The 23,343-nt window shown below is 34.8% G+C and overlaps 3 protein-coding genes across 3 annotated transcripts in view; all 3 read left to right on the top strand.

Moving 5' to 3' along the window:
* Positions 1 to 19,551, top strand: part of camk2b2 (calcium/calmodulin-dependent protein kinase (CaM kinase) II beta 2) — a 105,744-nt gene extending 86,193 nt beyond the window's left edge. The window contains exons 13-17 of the mRNA XM_073830228.1: positions 526 to 574; positions 10,476 to 10,551; positions 10,834 to 10,928; positions 12,645 to 12,879; positions 14,768 to 19,551. Of these exons, the coding sequence (XP_073686329.1) occupies positions 526 to 574; positions 10,476 to 10,551; positions 10,834 to 10,928; positions 12,645 to 12,877 (453 nt within the window). The 3' untranslated portion in view covers positions 12,878 to 12,879; positions 14,768 to 19,551. The remainder of the gene's footprint in view (positions 1 to 525; positions 575 to 10,475; positions 10,552 to 10,833; positions 10,929 to 12,644; positions 12,880 to 14,767) is intronic.
* Positions 4,780 to 9,500, top strand: LOC141299771 (uncharacterized). The gene is made up of 5 exons (XM_073830149.1): positions 4,780 to 4,822; positions 5,443 to 5,565; positions 5,875 to 5,994; positions 7,394 to 7,547; positions 9,293 to 9,500. The coding sequence occupies exons 1-5, from the start codon at positions 4,780 to 4,782 to the stop codon at positions 9,498 to 9,500; spliced, it is 648 nt and encodes a 215-aa protein (XP_073686250.1).
* Positions 19,552 to 20,785: 1,234 nt separating the features above from the next.
* ogdhb (oxoglutarate dehydrogenase b) overlaps positions 20,786 to 23,343 on the top strand; it is a 26,620-nt gene continuing 24,062 nt past the window's right edge. The window contains exons 1-2 of the mRNA XM_073829148.1: positions 20,786 to 20,917; positions 21,781 to 22,150. Coding sequence (XP_073685249.1) covers positions 21,917 to 22,150 — 234 coding nt within the window. The 5' untranslated portion in view covers positions 20,786 to 20,917; positions 21,781 to 21,916. The remainder of the gene's footprint in view (positions 20,918 to 21,780; positions 22,151 to 23,343) is intronic.

Raw genomic sequence — 23,343 nt, 5'->3', positions numbered from 1 at the left:
GCGGTGGGCCGATACCTCGCCCACGGGAACCCGCGGAGAGAAATACGAGCAGACGGGGGCTCAGTCATTTGCATTTGTAATACGTCAGAAGCTAAATGCGAGCTATTAAATGCATTTGTGTGTGTGTGTGGGTGGTTACATGCGTATGCAGAGGGGAGGGTGCAGGCGGCTGCAGCTGCGTTCTCAATGCTGCCATCTGGGAATGAGAAGTGGAGATGCACAACACAGGAGCTGGGTTTCATTGAATGCCTGTGTTACAGCCTCACCAGGTGGCTGAGCTTGAGATGAAACTTTCTCATATGGATGGAGGGATCTAGAGCCCACAACTGTCTACGCTAGTGTTGGCATTCACTAGAAGTGTAACATGTATGACTGCATTTGTGGTGATGATGGTTCCATTCGTCTCAGTGGTGGTATTGGTCGTGCTTTATTGCAGTTGGTTGCTGTTTGTTGAGTAGATGTTTTGTTGGTGTGTGTGAGTGAAGGTTTGAGGACAGACACTGATTGCTTTTGTCTGTCCTGCAGGAATCTTCAGACAGCAGCAATACCACCATTGAGGATGAAGACGTCAAAGGTGAGCGGCATCTCTTTTTGTTGCACTTTTATTTTTTAAAGCATATTTAAAGTTTACTAAGATCCTATGAATCCTACTTTTCACAATCCGTTCAGTTCCTGTTGGATACAGTCAAGTGCATTTTTTTTTCTTCTTCTTTGACCTCCTGTTTCATTCAGAAATACAGAAGCGTTCAAAAGTTTGAGGAAAGTTTTTAAGGAAATTACTTTTACCTTCTCATTCAGGTGTGTCCAAACTTTTGGTCTGTACTGTAGATATGAATTCAACTGAAAAAAACTTGTGAAAAAATATCTTTCAGGTGGTCAAATAGCAAATAGTGGAGCTCTGCAGCCACCTACTGGTAAAAGTTATTTGTAGTTGTTTTTTTTTTACTTTTAAAACTGGATTTTCCCAAAGATGGGCAAAAATCTTACACTAAACCATGTGAAATTATCCATGTTATCCCCATGAATTAAAGCTAGAAATGTGGTTCTTTTATAAAGTGATTTTTACATAAATCATTTTTTTTATAAAAACCCATTTGAAAATATTTATTTATTAATTTATATATATTTAAAAAATATCACTAACCCACTGAAAACTGCACAAACTGCACATTTGAATGAGAAGGTGTGTCCAAACTTTTGGTCTGTACTGTAGCTCAATATTACAAGAAAATTTTATTAAGTTTTTTTTTTTTTTTTTACTTTTATTTAGCAGGGATGATTTAAATTGATCAAAAGTTTTTTTTTCTAATCACCAAACTTTTACTGAACTTTCTATTCACTAAAAAATCATTTAAGAAAAAGTCGAGTTAACACACAAATGTGAAGCAGCACAACTGTTTTCAACATTGATAATAAATGTTTTTGAGCAGCAAGTCAGCATATAAGAATGATTTCTAAAGGATCATGTGACACTAAAGACTGCAGTAATGATGCTGAAAATTCAGCTTTACATCACAGGAATGAAGTACATTTTAAAATGTATTAAAATTGAAAAACACTATTATAATTTGTAGTAATATTTCACAATATAACTGTTCTTTAATGTATTTTTGATTACCTCAGTGAGCATAAGTATGGTGACGCATTGATGCCACACATATATATAATTTTTTAACTAATTTATGTCGTAACAACGAGATATGTTCTTGAAACAACATATTTTCTCGTAATAAGATGTCGTTAAAACATTTTTTTTCTCATTAAAATTACATATCTTGTTATTACAAGAAAATGAACAACATTTTCAAATGTCGTTAAAACAGTTTTCTCGTTAAAATCTTGTTATTGGAAGAAAAATGACATTTTTCTCATTAAAACATAATTTTCTCAAAATAACAAGTTGTTAAAACAACATATTTTTCTCATTTAAATGACATAACATCTTGTTATTACAAGAAAATGACTTTAAAATTACATCGTTTTCTTGTTAAAATGACATAACATCTTGTTATTCCAAGAAAATTGTTAAAATGACATTTTTCTCGTTAAAACATTGTTTTCTCGTAATGACAAGATGTTAAAACAGCATCTTTTTCTCATTAAAATGACATAACATCTTGTTATTACAAGAAAATGTTGTTAAAAGGACATCTTTTTCTCATTAATACAGCATTTTCTCAAAATAATCAAATGTCGTTAAAACATCTTTTTCTCGTTAAAACGACATTTTTCTCATAAGAGATGTCGCTAAAATGACGTCTTCTCATTAAAACAACACAACATCTCGTTATTACAAGAAAATGTTGTTAAAATTACATTTTCTTGTTAAAACATTTTGTCATAATAATAAAATGTCATTAAAAGAATGTTTTTAACATTAACAATGTTAAAATTACATCTATTTCTCATTAAAACGACATCTCGTTATTACAAGAAAATATTTAGTAAAAATTACATCTTTTTGTCATTAAAACGAGATAAGTTATCTTTTTCTTGTTAAAACATTTTCTTGTAATATTAAAATGTCATTAAAACATATTTTTCTCGTTAAAATGTCATAACATCTTGTTTTTACAAGAAAATGACGTAAAAATGACATCCTTTTCTCGTTAAAACAACATTTTCTCATAATAATCAAATGTCTTTAAAACATCTTTTTCTCGTTAAAACGACATAACATCTTGTAATTACAAGAAACTGTCGTTAAAATGACATCTTTTTCACGTAAAAATTACATAATATCTTATTATTACAGGGAAATGTTGTTAAAATGATATTTGTCTCATTAAAAAGACGTTATTACAAGAAAATATGTTGTTAAAATTACATATTTTTTCGCTAAAACGTCATTTTCTCATAATAACGAGATATGTCCCTAAAACTACATCTTTTTCTTGTTAAAACGACATAACATCTCGTTATTACAAGAAAGTTATGTTAAAATGACATCTTTTTAACGTAAAAATTACATTTTCACGTAACTGGAAGCTGACGTTAAAAAGTGTTTTCTTTTTCCAGTTAAAACAACATATCTTGTTATTACAAGAAAATATGTTGTTAAAATTACATTTTCTTGTTAAAACAATTTCTCATAATAATAAAATGTCATTAAAAGAATGTTTTTAACATTAACAATGTTAACAATGTTAAAATTACATCTATTTCTCATTAAAACGACATCTCGTTATTACAAGAAAATATTTAGTAAAAATTACATCTTTTTGTCATTAAAACGAGATATGTTATGTCTTTTTCTTGTTAAAACATTTTCTTGTAATAATAAAATGTCATTAAAACAATGTTTTTCTTGTTAAAATGACATAACATCTTGTTTTTACAAGAAAATGCCGTAAAAATGACATCCTTTTCTTGTTAAAACAACATTTTCTCATAATAATCAAATGTCTTTAAAACATCTTTTTCTCGTTAAAACGACATAACATCTTGTAACTGTCGTTAAAATTACATATTTTTCATGTACAAATTACATAATATCTTTTTGTTACAGGAAAATGTTGTTAAAATGATATTTTTCTCATTAAAACGACATCTCATTATTACAAGAAAATATGTTGTAAAAATTACATATTCTTTCGCTAAAACGTCATTTTCTCATAATAACGAGATATGTCCCTAAAACTACATCTTTGTCTTGTTAAAACGACATAACATCTCGTTATTACAAGAAAGTTATGTTAAAATGACATCTTTTTAACGTAAAAATTACATTTTCACGTAACTGGAAGCTGACTTTAAAAAGTGACATCTTTTTCCAGTTAAAACAACATATCTTGTTATGACAAGAGAATATGTCGTTAAAATTACATATTTTTCTTGTTGAAACTACATTTTCTCATACTAACAAGATGTTGTTAAAACACCTTTTTCTCGTAAAAACAACACATCTCGTTATAACAAGAAAATGAAATTTAAAATGGCATATTTTTCCCGCTAAAATGACAAAGCATCTCGAAATTACAAGAAAATTGAATTAAAATCTTTTTCCCGCTTAAACGTCATAACTAATTTTTACAATAAAATGTAGTTAAAATTATTTTTCTCGTTAAAACTATATATATTCTCCTAATAACGAGAAAATAAAAAACAGTCTGATTTTTGTTATTCAATTCAATTCAGGTTTATTTGTATGGCGCTTTTCACGATACAAATCGTTGCAAAGCAGCTGTACAAAATGTAGGCTACTACAATATATTTAGTAGCTTACTAGTGGTGACTACTGTATGTCAAGTCGATGTACATATGGTATAAATGTTAAAATAAGTAATGGTGTAATCAAACAGAGGATGACGATTAATAGTAATAATTATGTGTTGCAATCAAACTTGTAGAGAAATGTTGTTTCAAGGCTGGCATCATCGGCGGTCCTCTGGGGGGGGTTGGCATTTTGTTTGTTTTGTATAAGAAACGGAAATTAAGGTAGTTTTTTTGCACATGGGTAAAAAAAAAAAGTTTGCTTTAGTATTTGTTTTACATGCGTGGGTGGCCTCGAAACCCCGCTTTCTAATAAATATAAGAATTAATCAGTCATTTTGTTATTTATTAAGTTATTATGAGGAAATATGTCGTTTTAACAAGAAAAAGATGACTTTTTAGCGACATAACATGTCTCTTTATTATGAGAAAATATGTCATTAAAATTACATGCCATCTCGTTATTATGACATTACTGTGGGGCAGCAATGCGTCACCATACAAAAGAGACTGCTTTCAAAAACATTAAAAATCCTCCCAACACCAAACTTTTGTCTATATCGTGTAATGGAAGTTGCTCTGCTTCATCTTGTACCTACCACTAATCATGGTAAAATCACAGTATTGCACAGCCTCACGTGACTAACTGCTTTTTGAACAAAAAAAAAAAGGATAATATAAACCCACTAATTAAAAAATACCTTTTATTATTTTAAATGGTCATTTATTTATATAAATTAAAATGTATTTGTCCATATAATTTTAAAGTCAGTATTAGCTGCACACATTGCCTCATCTTTAAACTTTGCTCTATCAGTTTCTGAAGCCTGAACTCTCCATATATGACAAATCTGAAGCATTTAATTGTACCGAAATCAAATTTGCGTCTGTGACATTGTTGTGGCCTTTTGACTTCCTCTGAGTTTGTAAGAAGTGTTGGCTTAATTCTGCTCTCTGCCACCCTGGGATGTGCATTTCAGGACACCTTCAGTGTATTTTTATCTGTTGGAGCACTGGAAATGTGAGAGAAGTGGGCTAAGGCTCTGCGAATGTGTGTTTTATTCACACGAGTAAATGTAGGTTCACCTTGCACTTTTCTCCGTTCGTTGTGCGTTCAAAAGCAACACACGTGGGTGGGACGATTTGTCACCCTTCCATGTAAATTTCTCAGCCTCAATAATAGGTTAAACGGTGTGGCATGTTCCATCTTTGCATGTCCTCCTTTCTCAGTCTCATCTTTCCAATCTCTTCCCACCTTTTCCCACTCAATAGGGAAAAGTCTAGATAGCAGTTCAGTTAAAGCCCCCTCTGAAGTCAGCCAATCACCTCCGGGCTCCGCCCCCGCCATCTTCTGTAAGTCCGGTCTGCACTCGTTTGCTGGTTTGCACGGCATCTAACGTTCAAATTCCTGAAAAATAACCCACTTCTTATGAGTATTGCTCTTCCTGAGATGAAAAAAAGCTAAAAGGCTAATCTAAAAACAACCCACTTTTCTCTTGCTGATCAACTCCCCGCGGTTTTTGCGTGCGCTGCCCCTCTAAGACAGCAAGTGTAATGGCATGCACACACAATTCTTTGAGATGCATGTGTTTGGGCACAACTGTCATCTTGCTCCCACCTTCCATCGGTCATCATTACCCCCTCATCCTCGTGTGTAAACAGCCACCAAGCTGACCGACATCCTGGGCTGCGCCCGTAGGGGCTCGGGACCCTCGGCCGTGCCTGATAGTGAAGCAGCTGCCCACTCCACACAATCCCCTCCACAGACCCCCATCATGCCGAGTGAGTATAGCGCCCCCTGCTTACCTAAGCACAGACGCTCATGCACAGGGTCCATGAACAGTTTTGTTTTTAACATTAAAATAATTAGCTTTTGATAATTAATTATTCTTTTCATAATTTAATAAGAATATGTGACCCTGGACCACAAAACCAGTCATAAGGGGTCATTTGAGATTTTCAAAAAGTGTCAACTATTTGAAAATCTGATATCTGAGGATGCAAAAAAAAAATATATTGAGAAAATCGCCTTTAAAGTTGTCTAAATTAAGTTCTTAGCAATGCATATTACTAATCAAAAATTAGGTTTTGATAAATTTATGGTAGAAAATTTACAAAATGTTTTCATGAAACATGAACTTAATATCCTACCCTAATGATTTTTTTTCTATAATTTTGACCCACACAATGTATTGTTGGCTATTGTTACAAATATACCAAAGCTACTTCTGACTGGTTTTGTGGTCCAGGGTCACATATTATTGATCAATTTGAATTAAATTATTATTTTAGTAATTAATAATAATATTATATTTTGTCAATTTAATGATTTCTTTTTAAATGAATTAAATTACCTTAAATTACATAATTGCATTATATATATATTTTTTATATTTTACATCTTCATTTTTATAATATTTTCATATTTAAAATTAAGCAGTAATAGTATTAATATATTTTAATTAACTTAATTATTAATTTTGATATTTGTAATAATATAAAATAGATGATCAAATATAAAAATATGCTTTTGTCAAAGTGATTACTTTGTAATTAATTATTATTTCTAAAAATGTAATATTTAATTGTCATAATCTATTTTAATTTATTACATTAAACTAATAAATAATGTAGCATAATTTATCTTAATAATTGATTTAGCTTAGTAATAAATCATAGTATTATTAGTTTTAAATTCAATAAGTTATAAAAAACAAAAGTAATTTTAATAATTTTAATAATATTTAAATTATTAAGCTGTTAGTGACAGTGCTTGCTTTGCAATTTGGATTGCAATTTTTGCAGTTTTAGTGAGTAGTATTCAGTTAGTCATATGTATGATTTTAATATGTCAGCCCCCATGAGCCAACATACTCTAAGTCTATTAAAACTGCTTTTTCTAGGCCACTGATAAGATTATAATGTGCATGTGTGTGATGTACAGTATTACCGTAGGTGTTTAACAGGGAAAGCATGCACTTTTAATGTTGGACCCTGTTCATGTACCATCTGTTGGCCCATTGTTGACCGTGGACCCTTGATGCATATCCTATTCGGTCAAGACACATCTCATGCATCTTGATATTTGTCTGATGTTGCTGCCTTTTCATCTCTTCACATGTTGTCCATTTCTGTCTCTCATGGTGGGTTAATGCATTCCACTCTTTCCCAATCCGCCCAGCCCGGTTCACAGATCTGGTGAGCAGTGTGGGCCGCACACCTGTCCCGCAACCTCAGACGGAGTCGCCTTCCTCTCGATCCTCTGCCCCCCCTCCCCAAACCTCCTCTCCCCCACCCCCACCACCCTCTGTGTCTGTACAGAGTGAGTATATAGTGTATGTGCTTTTAGCATAAGGTCAAGTCCACATTGCACTTTAAAGACTTCAAAGGCCCTGATATACAGTTGAGGTCAAACATGTACACAGACCTTTCAGAATCTGCAAAATGTAAATTATTTTACCAAAATAAGAGGGAATATATAAAATGCATGCTATTTTTTATTTAGTACTACTGACCTGAAGAAGACATTTCACATAAATATGTTTACATATAGTCCACAAGAGAAAATAATAGTTTATATTTTATAGTTTTAGAATTTATAAAAGGACCCCATTCAAAAGTTTACATACACTTGATTCTTAATACTGTAATGATCCACAGCTGTTTTTTTGTTTGTTTGTTTGTTTAGTGATAGTTGTTCATGAGTCCCTTGTTTGTCCTGAACAGTTAAACTGCCCACTGTTCTTCAGAAAAATTCTTTGGTTTTTCAGAATTTTTGTGTATTTAAACTCTTTCCAACAATGACTGTATAATTATTAATATGATTTTGAGATATTCACATTAAGGACAACTGAGGGACTCATATGCAACTATTACAGAAGGTTTAAACGGTCACTGATGCTTCATAAGATCAGGGTAAATTTAGCTTATTTTGTCTTCTGGGAAACATGTAAGTATCTTCTGAAGGGCAGTACTAAATGAAAAATATTATTATATATATATATATATATATATATATATATATTTAGGCAAAATAAGAAAAATCTACACACCTTCATTCTGTTCTCAAAAGTTTTCACCCCCTGGCTCTTAATGCATCATTTTTTTTTTTTTTTTTTTTTTCTTCTTCTGGAGCATCAGTGGGTGTTTGAACCTTCTGTAATAGTTGTAAATGAGTCCCTCAGTTTTCCTCAGTGTGAAAAGATGGATCTCAAAATCATACAGTCATTGTTGGAAAGTGTTCAAATACACAAAAATTCTGAAAAACCAAAGAATTTGTGGGACCTGAAGGATTTTTCTGAAGAACAGCAGGCAGTTTACCTGTTCAGGACAAACAAGGGACTCATGGAAAAATATCACTAAACAAACAAAAAAAAAACACAGCTGTGGATCATTCAGGTAACAACACAGTATTAAGAATCGATTGTATGTAAAATTTTGAATTATTTTCTCTTGTGAACTCTATGTAAAGGTCTTTTATGTGAACTTATATGATCTTATTCAGGTCAGTACTAAATAAAAAATAACATGCATGCCATTTAGTATGATCCTTCCTATTTTGGAAAAAAGAATTAACATTTTGCAGATTCTACAAGGTGTATGTAAACTTTTGGCCTCAACTGTACATCAAACAAAATTGCAGAACAAACTGGTGTGGCGTCATTTCGACCTAAATCAGGGCAAAACGCAGTTTGTTTCTTGCTCTGGCGGGTAAACCGTTTCTAACTACCATTGCGATTTAAAAATAGGTAGGTGTGGCTTTGTGGCTCTGCCTTCTTTAACGTGGAAATCTTCTCTGGTTCACATTTAAATGTTCATCTAAATACTGTTCCCAGGATGTTCGCTAACAGCTGCTTGGGTATTTCCTTTTTTTTTTTCCAAACTTCTTTTTAATGCTAAGGGAAGAATAAACTAGAACTTCCCCATGAGTTAATCAAGGACTTAACAGTCTGCAGCTGAATTCCCATCAACCCCAAAACCAACATATGACATTCGGAAGTAGCAGGGAGCAGTTTTCCCTGATAAAAAACACAGCATTTAAGAATCTGATGTGACATATACTGAGTCTGGTTTGTGATAGAACTGTGATGCACTTCCATAAGTATCCGCTTGATAGAAGTGGAGCGTTTATCAAAGCTGAAGCCACAGTCAGAGACTTTAGATCAGGCTTGCAGTGTCAGATTGACAAGGAGAAACCGAAGGACATGTTGAGGCCACTAAGCTCCTCTAAAGTGGAGCAGGAAGCTGTGAAGGGAGGGAGAGAGAGAGCGCGAGGAAACGAGAAGTAAGCCGTATCTAAAGATCCAGGAATAGCTCAACTAGCTCCATGCGGTTAAAGAGGAAAAGACAGAAGAAGACAGAAGTAGAGGAGGAGGAAAGTGGTGGAAATGTCGATTAGATGAAGACGGCGTGTTTTTGAGAGTTTGTGCATGTGTGAGCAAACAAACTTCATCAGGAGAGAGAGTTTAGTCAGAGTATTGAGGAGGAATGGATGAAGGTCTAGACTGAAGATCATGACTGAGAAACTAGGTGAGTCCACCTCTCTCAGCCTCTCAGGTCTGGGGTCAGGAGGATGTGACCTTTCTGACCTTTGCCTGTACCTCAGAGCGTTCAGTCTCGGTTAAGGTTGATTCCTGTCATGTACAACAGAGAGAAACTATTTTCTTTGGTTCTGTCAGTCTGCAGTTTTAAAGAATTCATGAAATCACAATTTTCTCCTGAGCTGATGTATTTCCTGTTAAGACAGGAAGTTGGGGCGGGACATATGCTACTGTTAAAAAGTTTGGGATCAGTAAGCTTTTTAAAGAAATTAATGATTTTATTCAGTTAGGATGCATTAAATTAATAGAAAGTGGCAGTGAATGTATTTATAATGTTGCGAAAGATTATTTGCAAATCAGCATATTAGAATGATTTCTGAAGGTTCATGTGGCACAGAAGACTAAAGTAATGATGCTGAAAATTCAGCTTTAATCACAGAAATAAAATTCATTTTAAAATGTATTACAATGGAAAACAGTTATTTTGAATTGTAGTGTTATTTGGTCTGTTTTAAGTAACTAAAAGACAAAAGTCGCATTTAATTTAATTCGCATACATCTTTTTATGTAATGTTTTAAAATATTCCAATATATGATGAAACAAGTAATACATTTTTTGTTGTTTTTTTACAATAATCATATTTTTGAGTGTAAAAAATGGTGAAAGTAAGATGAGACTGTATGAATGTGTGTTTTTATTTGTGTCTGTGTTTTCTCTAATAGCACGCAAACAGGAAATCATCAAAATCACGGAGCAGCTGATAGAAGCCATCAATAATGGAGACTTTGATGCCTATGCGTACGTTACTTTATGCTTGCTTGCAAACACAAACCACTTCGGCCCCAAAAACATACTATGTCGTACAAATACAAGAATGCTAAGCACCTTATTTTTTTCTGTAAGAATGTGCGTGGCCATTTATAAATGTTATGAATGTTTATGGTCACATCCACATCCAGGTTTATTTTTACCTTTTTCCACAGTCAGTTTTACTCATTTGGTGGAGCAATAGTTTAGTAAAACTTTCCATGTTTATAGTACCTACCTTAATAACAATACACAATGGGATCATTGCAACAGGAAAATCTGTGACCCTGGACTGACCTCCTTTGAACCCGAGGCTTTGGGGAACCTGGTTGAGGGAATGGACTTCCACAGATTCTACTTTGAGAACTGTAAGTGTGTTCAAACAGAAAGACTTCTTTGAGAACTGTTTTATATATATATATATATATATATATATATATATATATATATATATATATATATATATAGTTTTTGTTATATTTACATGTACCGTACAGTTTTTATTTAAAGGGGTCCTTTTATGCTTTTTCACTTTTTGAATTTTGGGCATAAAAACATCTACAAAGTTACAAATCTCAAAGTCCACTCCAAAGGCAGATGTTTAGTTTTTAAAAAATCCTTTTTCAAGCACTACAACGAACGGCTCCTTTGGACTACAGTGTTTGTTTTCCGGGTGCTATGATGTCACAACACGGTCCATTAGAATATCATTCAAATAAATCCCGCCTACGGAAATTCGATTCTTTGGCGGGTGGGGAGGGACAAGGTGGATTTGCTTAACTTTAGTGATGTAGCATGGACAGCCGCTTCTGGGATGCTTCAGCGAGCCACAGGGTGGCTCGTATAAACGCAAGCATTGACTAAAGTGTCCGCAAACTGTGCAGTGTGTGGTAAGAGATTTATTTATCATACAGTGTGGATAGCTTCACTAGCCTTATGCTGGAACTGGTTTTGGGCATGTAAATTAAATGAATTAGCACAATAATGATAATATCATGTATCTGCGATTTCCCAGGCTGACGATAGGACCAACACTACTGTAGCGTATTATTTACTCACCCTCCATGCATCCTAAGTCTATATGACTTCCTTCTTTCAGACGAATGCAATCAGAGTTATATTAAAAATAATCCTGGCACTCCCAAGCTTTAGTATGGCATAGACTGATGGGCAAGTGTTTCTCTCCATCAATCCAAAACAAGTCGATCCATAATAAAAAGTGCCTTACATGGCTCCGGAGAGGTCAGTAAAAGCCTCCTTTAGCGATCTGATGTGTTTTTGTAAGACAAATATCCATATTTAAAGAATCACTTTAATCTAGCCTGCGCAGTTGTACATGAACTTGCTGTTTAGAGAAGGGGCGTGGCAGGACTGAAACGCCATCTAAGCTGTTCGCCAATTGCAACGCAGTGGAACTGCTAACCAATCACAACACATTTCATTTTTCGGAAGGCGGACCTTCATCAAACCCAGAACTAATCGAGCCATTCGTGCCAGCCTGGGGAGAAAGCTAATGTAATAATGTAAATTATGCGTGAAAGTATGCATGAGAGCATGTTCCAGTGCACCCCCAAAACAAAATAAAGACTTTGTAAAAGAGCATAATAGGACCCCTTTAAGTCAGTGGTTCTCAAAGTGTGGTATGATGGAGGAATCACAAAATTAAAGATAAATTAATGTTAAAACACAATACATTTGTGTTTTGTGATTTTTTATTTTATATATATATATATATATAACTTTTAGGTACAACACATTTTAATTTAATCATTATTTAAGTAACCACTATGCAGTGTTAATGTTCAAACTGTGTATTTACAGTGATAAAGTGGCTGACAACAATAAATATTCTTATTAAGGAATAAAACTACCTTGTTTTTTAACTGTGCAGAGCTGTAGTTGAATAGTTAGACCTACTTTGCTACTGTATTTTAATGCTGGTCATTATGGTGGTACTTGGAGAGCCAGATACTTTCTAAAGTGGTACTTGGAATAAAAAGTTTGAGAACTACTGTATTAAATAATTTATGTGTATTATAAATCACAGGAAATGTCTGTAGCTCCATGTGTGTGTCTCTCCGCAGTGCTTTCAAAGAACAGCAAGCCCATCCACACCACCATCCTGAACCCTCATGTGCACCTGATTGGAGAAGACGCTGCCTGCATCGCCTACATCCGCCTCACCCAGTTTGTGGATGGGCAGGGCCGGCCGCGCAGCAGCCAGTCGGAGGAGACCCGCGTGTGGCACCGCCGGGACTCCAAATGGCAGAATGTTCATTTCCACTGCTCCGGTGCGCCGGCGGCCCCTCTCCAGTGAAGGTGGTGCTTTGGATTTGTACACTTTGTACACGTTTTACTTTTGTTTTTACACTAGAGCTTTCGGTGTGGATTCAAATCTATTTCACAATAGAGTTTGATTGTTTTGGTTTGTGTCAAAATACATTTTCTGGACAGATCTAAAGACTAAAATATATGGAGACTTGAAGATGAATTCATGAGTTTATTATAATTATTTATTTTGAATTCATATAAACTACAAAACAAGGAATTATTTGTATAAAATTATAATACTGCTCAAAAGTTTAAGAACAGTAATATTATTTTTTAATCTTTCTTTTTTAAAACTTCTTATGCTCATTGTTATTTAATTATACTTAAGATATAGTTAATTTGACTTTTTTTTAGAAAAAATTAAATATATTCAGATATAAATAATTTCTTTCAATTTGTAATGATATTTCATAATATTACTGTTTTTGCTGTATTTTTTTTTATCAAACAAAAGCAACCTTGGTAAGCATAAGCAGGGTTATTATAGTTAACAGAAACTAAGACCATAAAAAACATTTTAGTTACCTGAAATAGCATACGCATTAACTGAAATAAACTTATTTTATTTCAGTTTGTTGTCAAGGCAACATTTCTCATTTTCCACCAAAAATGCTATTAAAAAATACAATTATGTAGACATAAAAAGGTCAAATTAAAATAAAAACAGAAAATCAAAATTAAAAACTAATTTAAAGGATAACTATTGCCAAAATGCAACCTGGGCTTTTTTTTTTTACTGTAAACGAGAAAAACTTATATCTAAAATCATAATTACGACAAACGAGCCGTTTTTGAGATTGACCGTGATTTTGTTTTGTGGTCAATGGCCAGTGAATGGGAAATAATTCCTTGTTTTATGTAGTTTATATGAATTAAAAAGTTGAATTATGATGAATGAATTATATAATATTTATTAATATAAAACATTAATAAAAACATAAGAAATGACATTTTAAACACTATTTTGTTTTTATTTATATTTTTATTTTCTAATGTAGTTATTTTTATTTACATTTTTCAAAGTATGTACACTGTCATTCAAAAGTTTGGGATCAGCAAAATTTTAATGTTTTTTTTTCTCTTAGGCTTATCCAAGCTGCATTTCTTTGGTCAAAATGCAGAAAAAAGTGAAATCTTATTACAATTTAAAATAATTGTTTTCTGTTTTATTACACTTACAAATATAATTCAGCATCATTACTCCAGTCTTCAGTGTCACATGATCCTTCAGAAATAATTTTAATGCAGTGATTTATTAATAGTACAATCAATGTTGGAAATGGATGCTGCTTAATATTTTTTCGGAAGCTGTGATTATTTTTTCAGAATGCTTTGATGGATAAAAAGTTAAAAAGAACAGCATTTATTCAAAATGAAATTAGCAATGTAAGTCTTTAAAATCACTTCGTATATATATTTAACACATCCTTGCTGAATTAAAGTATTAATAAAAAATTTTTATAAAAGAAAGAATAAAAAATTTACTGACCCCAGATTTTTAAACTGTATTTTATATTGTTACATTAATATTTATCTTTGTGACTTCTTTCTTTCTTTTGATTCTTTCTGGAGAATTATGTGACACTGAAGACTGGAGTAATAAGGCTGAAAATGAATGCAAAGCGGACAGGAATAAATTATGTTTTAATGTATATTAAAAAATCGAAGTAATAATGTTTTGCAATATTTTTTACTGTATTTTCGATCAAATAAAAGTAGCCGTGATGAGCATTAGAGACTTCTTTAATAAAAAATTACAAGTCGTACTGTTCCCAAACTTTTGAACAGCAGTGTATGTATACTTTGTATATATTCTTAGAACATTCTCCTCAGTATGAGCTGATAAAAAACTATTTTCTATGTTTATGCATTCCAGAGCGGCCCTGAAACAGATACATTAGATGCGAGCGTCCTTTATGGAGGTGAAGGACAGGGAGGACTGATAAGATGGCAGAAGAGGTCCAGCGTCGGAGTGCTCCGAACCCTCCTGCCTTCCAACGCTGGACACAGCCGTCCTCCCCTGCATGCAAACCAACAGCTATCTCTCTACCTGCTGGGCTGCTCTCAACACAGCGTCCAGAACCAACCCTCACCTCCGACTCGACCCAGCACGCTACCGACCGATCGTCTTTATGCCAAGACCTGCCACCGACGCATATATTAATCATCGAGAGCGATCATAGACTCCAGGTTCCCATCTAAAGTTATAATAACCCGCACGATTGCCTTCTTATCCACGGTCCCTTGCGCTCGTCTTCATTGGCCTTATGCCCCCTGTGCCCAGGTACTCCCAAATACAGTAGATCATGTTTTAATAAAGATCTTATTATTGTATTTATTGTTATTGTTACTATTGATTATATATGATTATCACTTCCGTCAGGATTCTAAGTATTGCTGTTGTTCTTGAGATTGTATATTTGATGGATAAATTACTGTTTTGTTTTAAAACACTTTTTTTTTTTTTTTTTAAGCATGGAATTTTTTTGGTGTTCAAGTAATCTAAAGTCTGTTTCGGCAGCGCTGTATATGTTCAAGTTCACGGCTCGCTGTTAAAAACAAAAAAGCAGCTGCACATACGTGGTTTTAAGATTCGAATATGTCGGCGAGAATTTTCAGTGTTTGAATTATCAGGTCACCGATCAGATCTCTTGGAGGCAGCTGAATCATCACATCGCGATTCGCCTCGTGTTTATATATCTGCAGGTTGCCAAGTTGAATTCCTTCTAAAGGAGCTGTTTGTCTCGAAATCAGAGCATGATCTCATGTATTAGCCCGTGGTGACCAGCAGCTGATGTGTCCTTCGTATTGACAATCAATGCTGAACTGGTTTTATAAGTTTTGGTGCTGTGTAAGACTAGGAATGTCTTTTTATTTTTGAAGGATCTAGTAGGATGTTTCAAAAGAGTACAGCATGTTTTAAAGAAGTAGTTCACCTCCAGAACAACAATGCACAGATAATTTACTTATTCCCTTTGTCATCCAAGATGTTCATGTCTTTCTTTCTTCAGTTTGAAGAAAATTATGTTTTTTGAAGAAAACATTTCAGGATTTCTCTCCATATAGTGGACTTCGTGAGTTTTAACTTCCAAAATGCAGTTTTAAATGCAGTTTCAAAGCGCTCTAAACAATGGCAGCCAAAGAAAAGGGGTTTATCTAGGGAAACGAAGGATGTTTTTGTTAGTGTCGTCTTTCTGTCTAGCAGAACTCGATCGACTAGGGGGCTTCCTGACAACTGGTACTGATTGTTTTTTGACTTCCGTCAAAAGGTTTCTCTCCTACTGAATGGGGGCCGCTACCTGAAGTCACATGACTTTTGTTGAGGCTACTTGTTGTAATCTACTCTACCTCAGGCTGTTCAAGATGTAGATGAGTTTGTTCATCAGAACAGATTTGGATTCATTTGGATCAGTTGCTCACCAATGGATCCTCTGCAGTAAATGGGTGCGAGAGTCCAAACAACTGATAAAAACATCACAATAATTCTCAAGTGAAGAAAAGGGTTTTATCTAGCAAAACAATTAAAAAAGCAATTTATATCCTTTTTAACTTCAAATGCTCGTCTTGTCTAGCTCTGCGTGTTAGGGGACAGTTAGGGTATGTTGAAAAACTACCATCTCATTTTCTTCTTCAACTTCAAAACCACCCTACATCGCTGTTTGACTTTTTTTGTAAAGGCCATTTGATGATCTTTGCGTGTTCACTTTGCAAACACTGGGTCGGTTCTTCTGTAGCAATGCAGGATGATTTTGAAGTTGGAAGAGAAAATGAAATGGGAGTTTTCTGACATAACCCTAGCTATCTTAAACTGGAATACACAGGTTTGAAGTTAAAAAGTATATAAATTGTCAATTTTGGGGGGAAAAATAGCTGATTTTGTTGCTAGGTAAGACCCTTCTACCTTGTTTGGGATTGTTTAGAGCCCTTTAAAGCTGCATTTAAACTGCATTTTGGAAGTTCAAACTCGTAGGCACCAAAGAAGTCCACTACATGGAGAAAAATCCTGAAATGTTTTCCTCAAAAAACACAATTTCTTGACGACTGAAAAAAGAAAGACATGAACATCTTGGATGACAAGGGGGTGAGGAAATTATCTGTAAATATTTTTGTTCTGAACATGAACTACTCCTTTAAGGGCCTTTATTGTAAAGCACCAGGAAGTTTACTGCAGTTCGCTGGCCAAGTATATAAGTTTTAAATAGCCATTCTGGATCCCACGGTGATCAGAAACCTGTGAATTTGAACTTTCTCACAGGAACGTTGTGGTTCACCTCGACTCAGGCACCTACAGCTATCATTCTTCGTTTTTCTTTTGGTTGTGTACACGCAGGATTTTTTATATATAATTTATGTGGTGTAATTAAGGCGGTATCGTTCTAGTTTTCGTTTTGAAGTGTGTGAGTGCGTGCGCGTGTACGTGTGTGGTTTAACAATACAAAGGCACTGATATCCTGAATGTGAAAGCATAGTCACTATATTAAAGTGTTGAAAGCCATAATGCACAGAGCAAGAGTTTTCGGCGGATTTGTAAGGATGTTTTTGTTAGTGTCGTCTTTCTGTCTAGCAGAACTGGATTGACTAGGGGGCTTCCTGACAACTGGTACTGTTCGTTTTTTGACGTCCCTGAAGCCTGAAGTCACATGAGCTTTGTTGAGGCTACTCGTAGTGTTTTATGTTGCTTTTGAAGGAATAGTTCATCCAAAAAAATATTTAAAATCCAGTGAAAATCTATTTACAGTCAGGCTATTCAAAATGCAGATGAGTTTGTTTCTTCATCAGAACAGATTTGGAGAAATTGAGCCTTACACTTGCTCACCAATGGATCTGCAGTGAATGGGTGCCGTCAGAATGAGAATCCAAACAGCTGATAAAAACGTCACAATAATCCAAAAGTAATCCATCAAGACTACAAAAGCGCTTTCTCCAGTGAAACAGTCATTGAGAGGACAACAGTTGGCTTTTTCACTGGTTGAAGCATTATTGTGGATTATTGACTCATATTTTAGCCGGATACAACAGTTTGAAATTAAAAACTTCTTAATGATGGGTTTGTTTCTTACAATAATACAGGTTTTTGCTTCGCAAGGTGTTAACTGATGGACTGGAGTGGTGTGGATTACTTGTGGATTGATGTGATGTTTTTATCAGCTGTTTGGACTTTTAATTCTTTCGGCACCCATTCACTGCAATAGATAGGTGAGCAAGTGACGAAATGCTACATCTCTCCAAATCTGTTGCATCTGCGATGGCCTAAAGGGGAAACCGTTTTCAACCAAATTTCATTTTTAGCTGAACAATTCCTTAAATTTTACTCTGAAATGTGAGTTTTATTTTTGTAGTTCACTTTAATGAGTTTTAAACTCTGTAGATGGTGACGAATACAACATCCGCTGCGAACAGCAGTCGACAAACCGGTGGTGTTGTTATTTCTTTCTTATATGTGTGTGTAGTATCGCAGACGATAATTGAAAATAAAACCGCTCAACAAATAGATATCTTGTAAAGCTACCGCTGCATAGTGTTAACTTATAAGTGGAAACTATTTGCATGAACGTCAACTTCACAATAATACATTTTGGTGACTTTTTCGGTTTCATTCTGTTTATTTTATACTGAATGCTGGTGATTCTATCTATTTTCTGAGCTTTGTAAGTGAATATAACTATTTTTGTCTAAAAATGATGATGATGATGATGATGATCATGGTAAAACAACTATTCTGATTGTACGGCATGCTTTTGTAAAGGCGTTTGTTGTTGTTTGAGCAGTGTTGGTTGCACCCATAGAAAATGTGAAATAATGTGTTTATCAGCGTGGGTCACATTATGCATGTGTTTTATTACGGAATGGATCGTGCTTTGGCTGCAAGTCTACAAAGGGACCTCGAATTGTCTGTGTTGAGTGTCATTTAATCACGACCTTCATTGTGCTTCGCTCAAATGCTGTTTGATCCTTTAGGGGGCGCTCTTTACCACAGTGTTCTAGTTGCATAAAATAACAAGGTCTCTAAGAATTCACTCACTTTTCTGCTTGAAAACAGAAACACAATCTTAATGCACTAACAACTTGTGTTCATGAAACCTAATTGTTTTTTTTAGATGTATATACACTGAATTATCCACCGAAAGAGTGTTTAATCTGTTATCAACTCTTTTTCAAACACAATGGCCTGTAAATTGAAACATTTGAGTGATATAATCTAATCAGGCCACTAATGGGAAGCTGGTGTGTGTTTGAGTGTGTTACACATGTGAAAGAGTGAATCAGTGTTGTGTTTCTCTAGTGGTGACGCATTGCTGCTCTTACAACATCAAGCCAATTGCTATTTGTAGTTTTCAGAATTTCTCCCGATGTCTTTTGTAATCTTTTGCTTAAAATCTAACGGCTTCACATTTCTCTAAAGATCAGCCTTCCAACTTTGCAGAGGTTGTTGTTTTTTGTTTTTGTTTTTTTTTTGTATATAATCTCAAATCCTGCAACGGGATGATGTGGATTTTATTCAGTTAGGATGATTATAAAATCTTTGTTTCTCCTTGATTCTGCTCATTAATATTCATATCTGTTCTTCCAATGTGCTCTCCCTCTTTTTCTCTCTGTGTGCTATAGGAAATGTATTAAGATGTTATCAGTATTATCAATAAAAAAGACTGTCAAAACTCACGTGGTTTGTTTTTATATCTACTGTATACTAAACCAAATGCTGTTCTGCTGACATGGAGGTCTTGCTAACAAATGTACAGCACTTTATCTGAATGACCAGCTGCCTCTGAAAGCTGATAAGATATGAAAAAACAGCATGTGAATTTATTTCACAACTGTGTGTACTTTTGAGTGCTGAGTCACAGAAAACGGTTTGCGTTCAGCGGAAACCGTGGTGTAAACACATAGTACACAGTTGTTTGCACAGGTTGTCCAGTACTCTGGCCAGATGACACAGATCAGCAATGGCTGTTTACATGCACATCATTTCAGATTATAAGAAAAAGTTATGGTTGTTCTTGTTAAAGCATGCACTGTTGTGCATACAAGACTTCCCTATCTGTCTTAAAAAACATGTTTTTTGCTTTTCAATAGTCAAAAATCTGTCCTGATCTATTACTTTTCCTGAAGTATTCTAGAAATTGAAATATTGATCTGTGATTTATCTTTATTTGTGACCCTGAAACACAAAACCAGTCTTGATTTGTAGCTATAGCTAAAAAATACATTGTATGGGTCAAAATAATTAACTTTTATGCTAATAATCATTAGGATGTTAAGTAAAGATCATGTTCCATGAAGATATTTCGTAAATTTTCTACCATAAATATATCAAAACTTAATTTTTGATTAGTGCATTGCTAAGAACTTCATTTGGACAACTTTAAAGGCGATTTTCTCAGTATTTAGATTTTTTTTTGCACCCTCAGATTCCAGATTTTCAAATCTCAACCTGTGTCTTGTCCTATCCTAACAAACCATACATCAATAGAAAGCTTATTTATTCAGCTTTCGGGTGAAGTATAATTCTCAATTGCATAAAATTGACCCAAATGACTGGTTTGTGGTCCAGGCCAGGGTCACGTTGTGTTTCTTTTAAGAAAGAAAATTGCAGTAGAAGATGCACAAAACCTTTTCTGGAGTACCGTTGTGGTAACAATATACAGTGATTATGTAAAATGGGAATACGAATGATCAAAAATTATTTGTGGCGTGTTTTTAGTTTATGCAAATTATTTGTAAAATGTAATTTTGGTTTTGGTTCAAAGAGCCGAATTATTCATATATATGGTATTTCCCAAATAAAACAACTTAGATACTGTGTTGTTTCTTTTACCTATAAAAAAAGTTACTGAAAAACTGAACTCCTCGTGTTTGCATCTGACGTCACGCGTGCGCGTTCTCGCGCTGCCTAGGAACCGGCGACTCATTTATCTGATTACGCGCCACTACGAGACGCATCCAGCTCCTGATACCTCACTCTTTATCTCTATTTTTTGTGTTTTATGAAATTACACGGCACGATACAGAATCACCTGCTTTGAGAGTAAGTATCTGAATCGTTTTTACCTGTTTTCACATCGCTTTAAATGTTTTAATGATTCTGTCAGTGAGGCGTTAGCGCGTCACTTCTGCATCTGTCAGCAACCTTAACCGGCACTGAGGAGAAAACTCTGTGTTTAGACACATTTAATAGCGTATTTGTTGCTAGACCTGTATAATGTGGTATTTTATTCTCGTCCACTGAGGTACGAGCAGTTTAAACGGACGTTTGGTGGTTTTATGAAGAGTTTTGTTATTAGCTCGTGTTAGCTGAAGCTAGCCGGTGTGGTCCGTTACTCATGAGACCTTCACTGCTGCCAAGAGATTAAACTCGTATTTTAACTTACTAGTCGACCTTTTGCTTTTGCGCCTGTTGGATAGGAATGTCCATTTTCTATACACCTAAGGTGTAGCCATCAAAAACAACACCAATTAAGTACTATAAGAAACACTTATGTACTTCATGCCAAGCTGACTTTTCTACCCACTGCTGAAAATTTTAATGTAATGTGTCATGCTCGACAAGGTTTTGGTATCCAGTGATTACTGTACACATATTACAGGTTCAGCAGCCCTGATGCAAGCTGAGTAAGGTTACAAGTGTCGTGTTTATACAATGTTTGAACTGCTTATTGCCGACATCCCAGCTTCAGGGTTAAAAAGCTTGTTTGTTAATAATCAGTCTTTTTCTTAAAGTAAAGGACAGCACAGCTGGAAGTGTCTCTGCATGACTTCTGAGCAAAACAGACCTGTAGGACAGGCATAAAAACATGCCATTCATTCCTAAGCGTGTCCTTTTATTTGTTTGATTTACTGACATGCTTCATCTGATGTTTCTTTCTGTTTCCTGGGACATCAATTGAATAGAACTCAAGAGGAGAAGTAGGAGGACAAGCACCTTTAATAAAGAAACTCATCCAGGATCTGTTGAATTCAGTGCTGCGCGGAGCTGTATTTCTCGTGGTTGGTTTGGAGAGGCGGTGGAGCTGGTTTATAGACTGCAATGCATCGCTTAAGGACTTGCGCTGTTTGGCTACGGCCGCTCACAGCCTCTCAGAATGCTCTGAGTTTCTCTCAACAGAGGACAGTGGCTGCACCCGGGGCCCTAAGGACGTTTCAGCCCTTTCGGTGCTATGCGGCCCCTGTCGCCGCTGAGCCTTTTCTCAATGGGACGAGCTCCAACTATGTGGAGGAAATGTACTACGCATGGCTGGAGAACCCTAAGAGTGTGCACAAGGTAAGATGTAAAGGATTTTGAGACCAAATCCTTTCTGCTTTTGCTGCAATACCACAGTTATGATAAATAAAAGCCATGTGAAATCAAAATTCACCCTGTTTGCTTTCACAAAACACATTCCTGTTCATATGTGACCCTGCACCACAAAACCAGTCATAAGTAGCATGGGTATATTTGTTGCAATAATCAAAAATGCATTGTATGAGTCAAAATTATTAATAATGTTTGATTAGTAGTATGCACTGCTAAGAACTTAATTTGGGCAAATTTAAAGGCGACTTTCACAATGTTTAGATTTTTTTGCACCCTCAGATTGGTCCGATTGTCCTATCCTAACAAACCATATGCCAATGGAAAGTGTATTTATTCAGCGTTCAGAATATGTATAAATCTCAAAAATGTAAAAAGAAATGGACCCTTATGGTTTTTGGTCTTCAAGTTCATTTTAAATTGCTGAATTGGTAATTGTTTGAGTGTTGAAAGAGCAGTTCACCCAAAATGAAAACTCTGTCATCACTTACTCCAATATATTAAGACCCGTATTTTTATTTATTTATTTATTTATTTTATAATGCACAAAAATTTATTTTTGAGGACTCAATGCAAACCATATGTCTAAAAATCTTTACATCTGCCCTAATTCCTTCTGACAGGTTCATGTAAGATTTAGCAGTGTCTTGATTTGTGAATGTAATCTCAGCTACTGAGTCAGATCTTTAGAAATGAATCAGTTGATTCAGTTCACAAGGCAGTTAGAATGATTCTTTTATTAACTGAACTGAACTGATTTGTTTGTCTAGTAAAGTGCAGAGGAGCTTCTTTGGTCTCCAAGGTTATGCTTGAGGACATCTATGTTTCATAATGTGACTCTGTTTCCCCTCTCAGACAGCAAGCTTAGCTTTGCAGGGCTGTTACGTAAGACTTTTCTTTTCCATGTCACATGCCCTTATGTGTTTTCTGGGATGTTTTCGAACTGGAACGTAATGTGTTCTGAGAAACTGTGATGAATGTATCAAACTGAAACACGCTAAGTCAAGTGCAGTAGTCAAACCTGCTGCGTTACCCTGCATATCTTTTTAATGTATCTTTAAGCATATTTTTAGATGCACCAGACACTACTGTCTGTCTATGCATTTATATGTTAATATACACATTTGTGACTCTGGACCACAAAACCAGTCATAAGTATCACA

The sequence above is a fragment of the Garra rufa genome, chromosome 23 (assembly GCF_049309525.1).
Source record: "Garra rufa chromosome 23, GarRuf1.0, whole genome shotgun sequence".
In the NCBI taxonomy this organism is placed as follows: Eukaryota; Metazoa; Chordata; class Actinopteri; order Cypriniformes; family Cyprinidae; genus Garra; species Garra rufa.
The sequence above is the reverse complement of the archived record's forward strand: the minus strand, read 5'-3'. Positions and strand labels throughout refer to the sequence as shown.

What these genes read in the sequence shown, in the direction of transcription:
- LOC141299771 (XM_073830149.1), top strand. Translation starts at nt 4,780, where the DNA reads ATGGAAGTTGCTCTGCTTCATCTTGTACCTACCACTAATCATG. An exon ending in CTCCGCCCCCGCCATCTTCT is followed by an intron (nt 5,566 to 5,874) that starts GTAAGTCCGGTC and finishes GTGTGTAAACAG; the next exon opens with CCACCAAGCTGACCGACATC. An exon ending in ACAGACCCCCATCATGCCGA is followed by an intron (nt 5,995 to 7,393) that starts GTGAGTATAGCG and finishes CAATCCGCCCAG; the next exon opens with CCCGGTTCACAGATCTGGTG.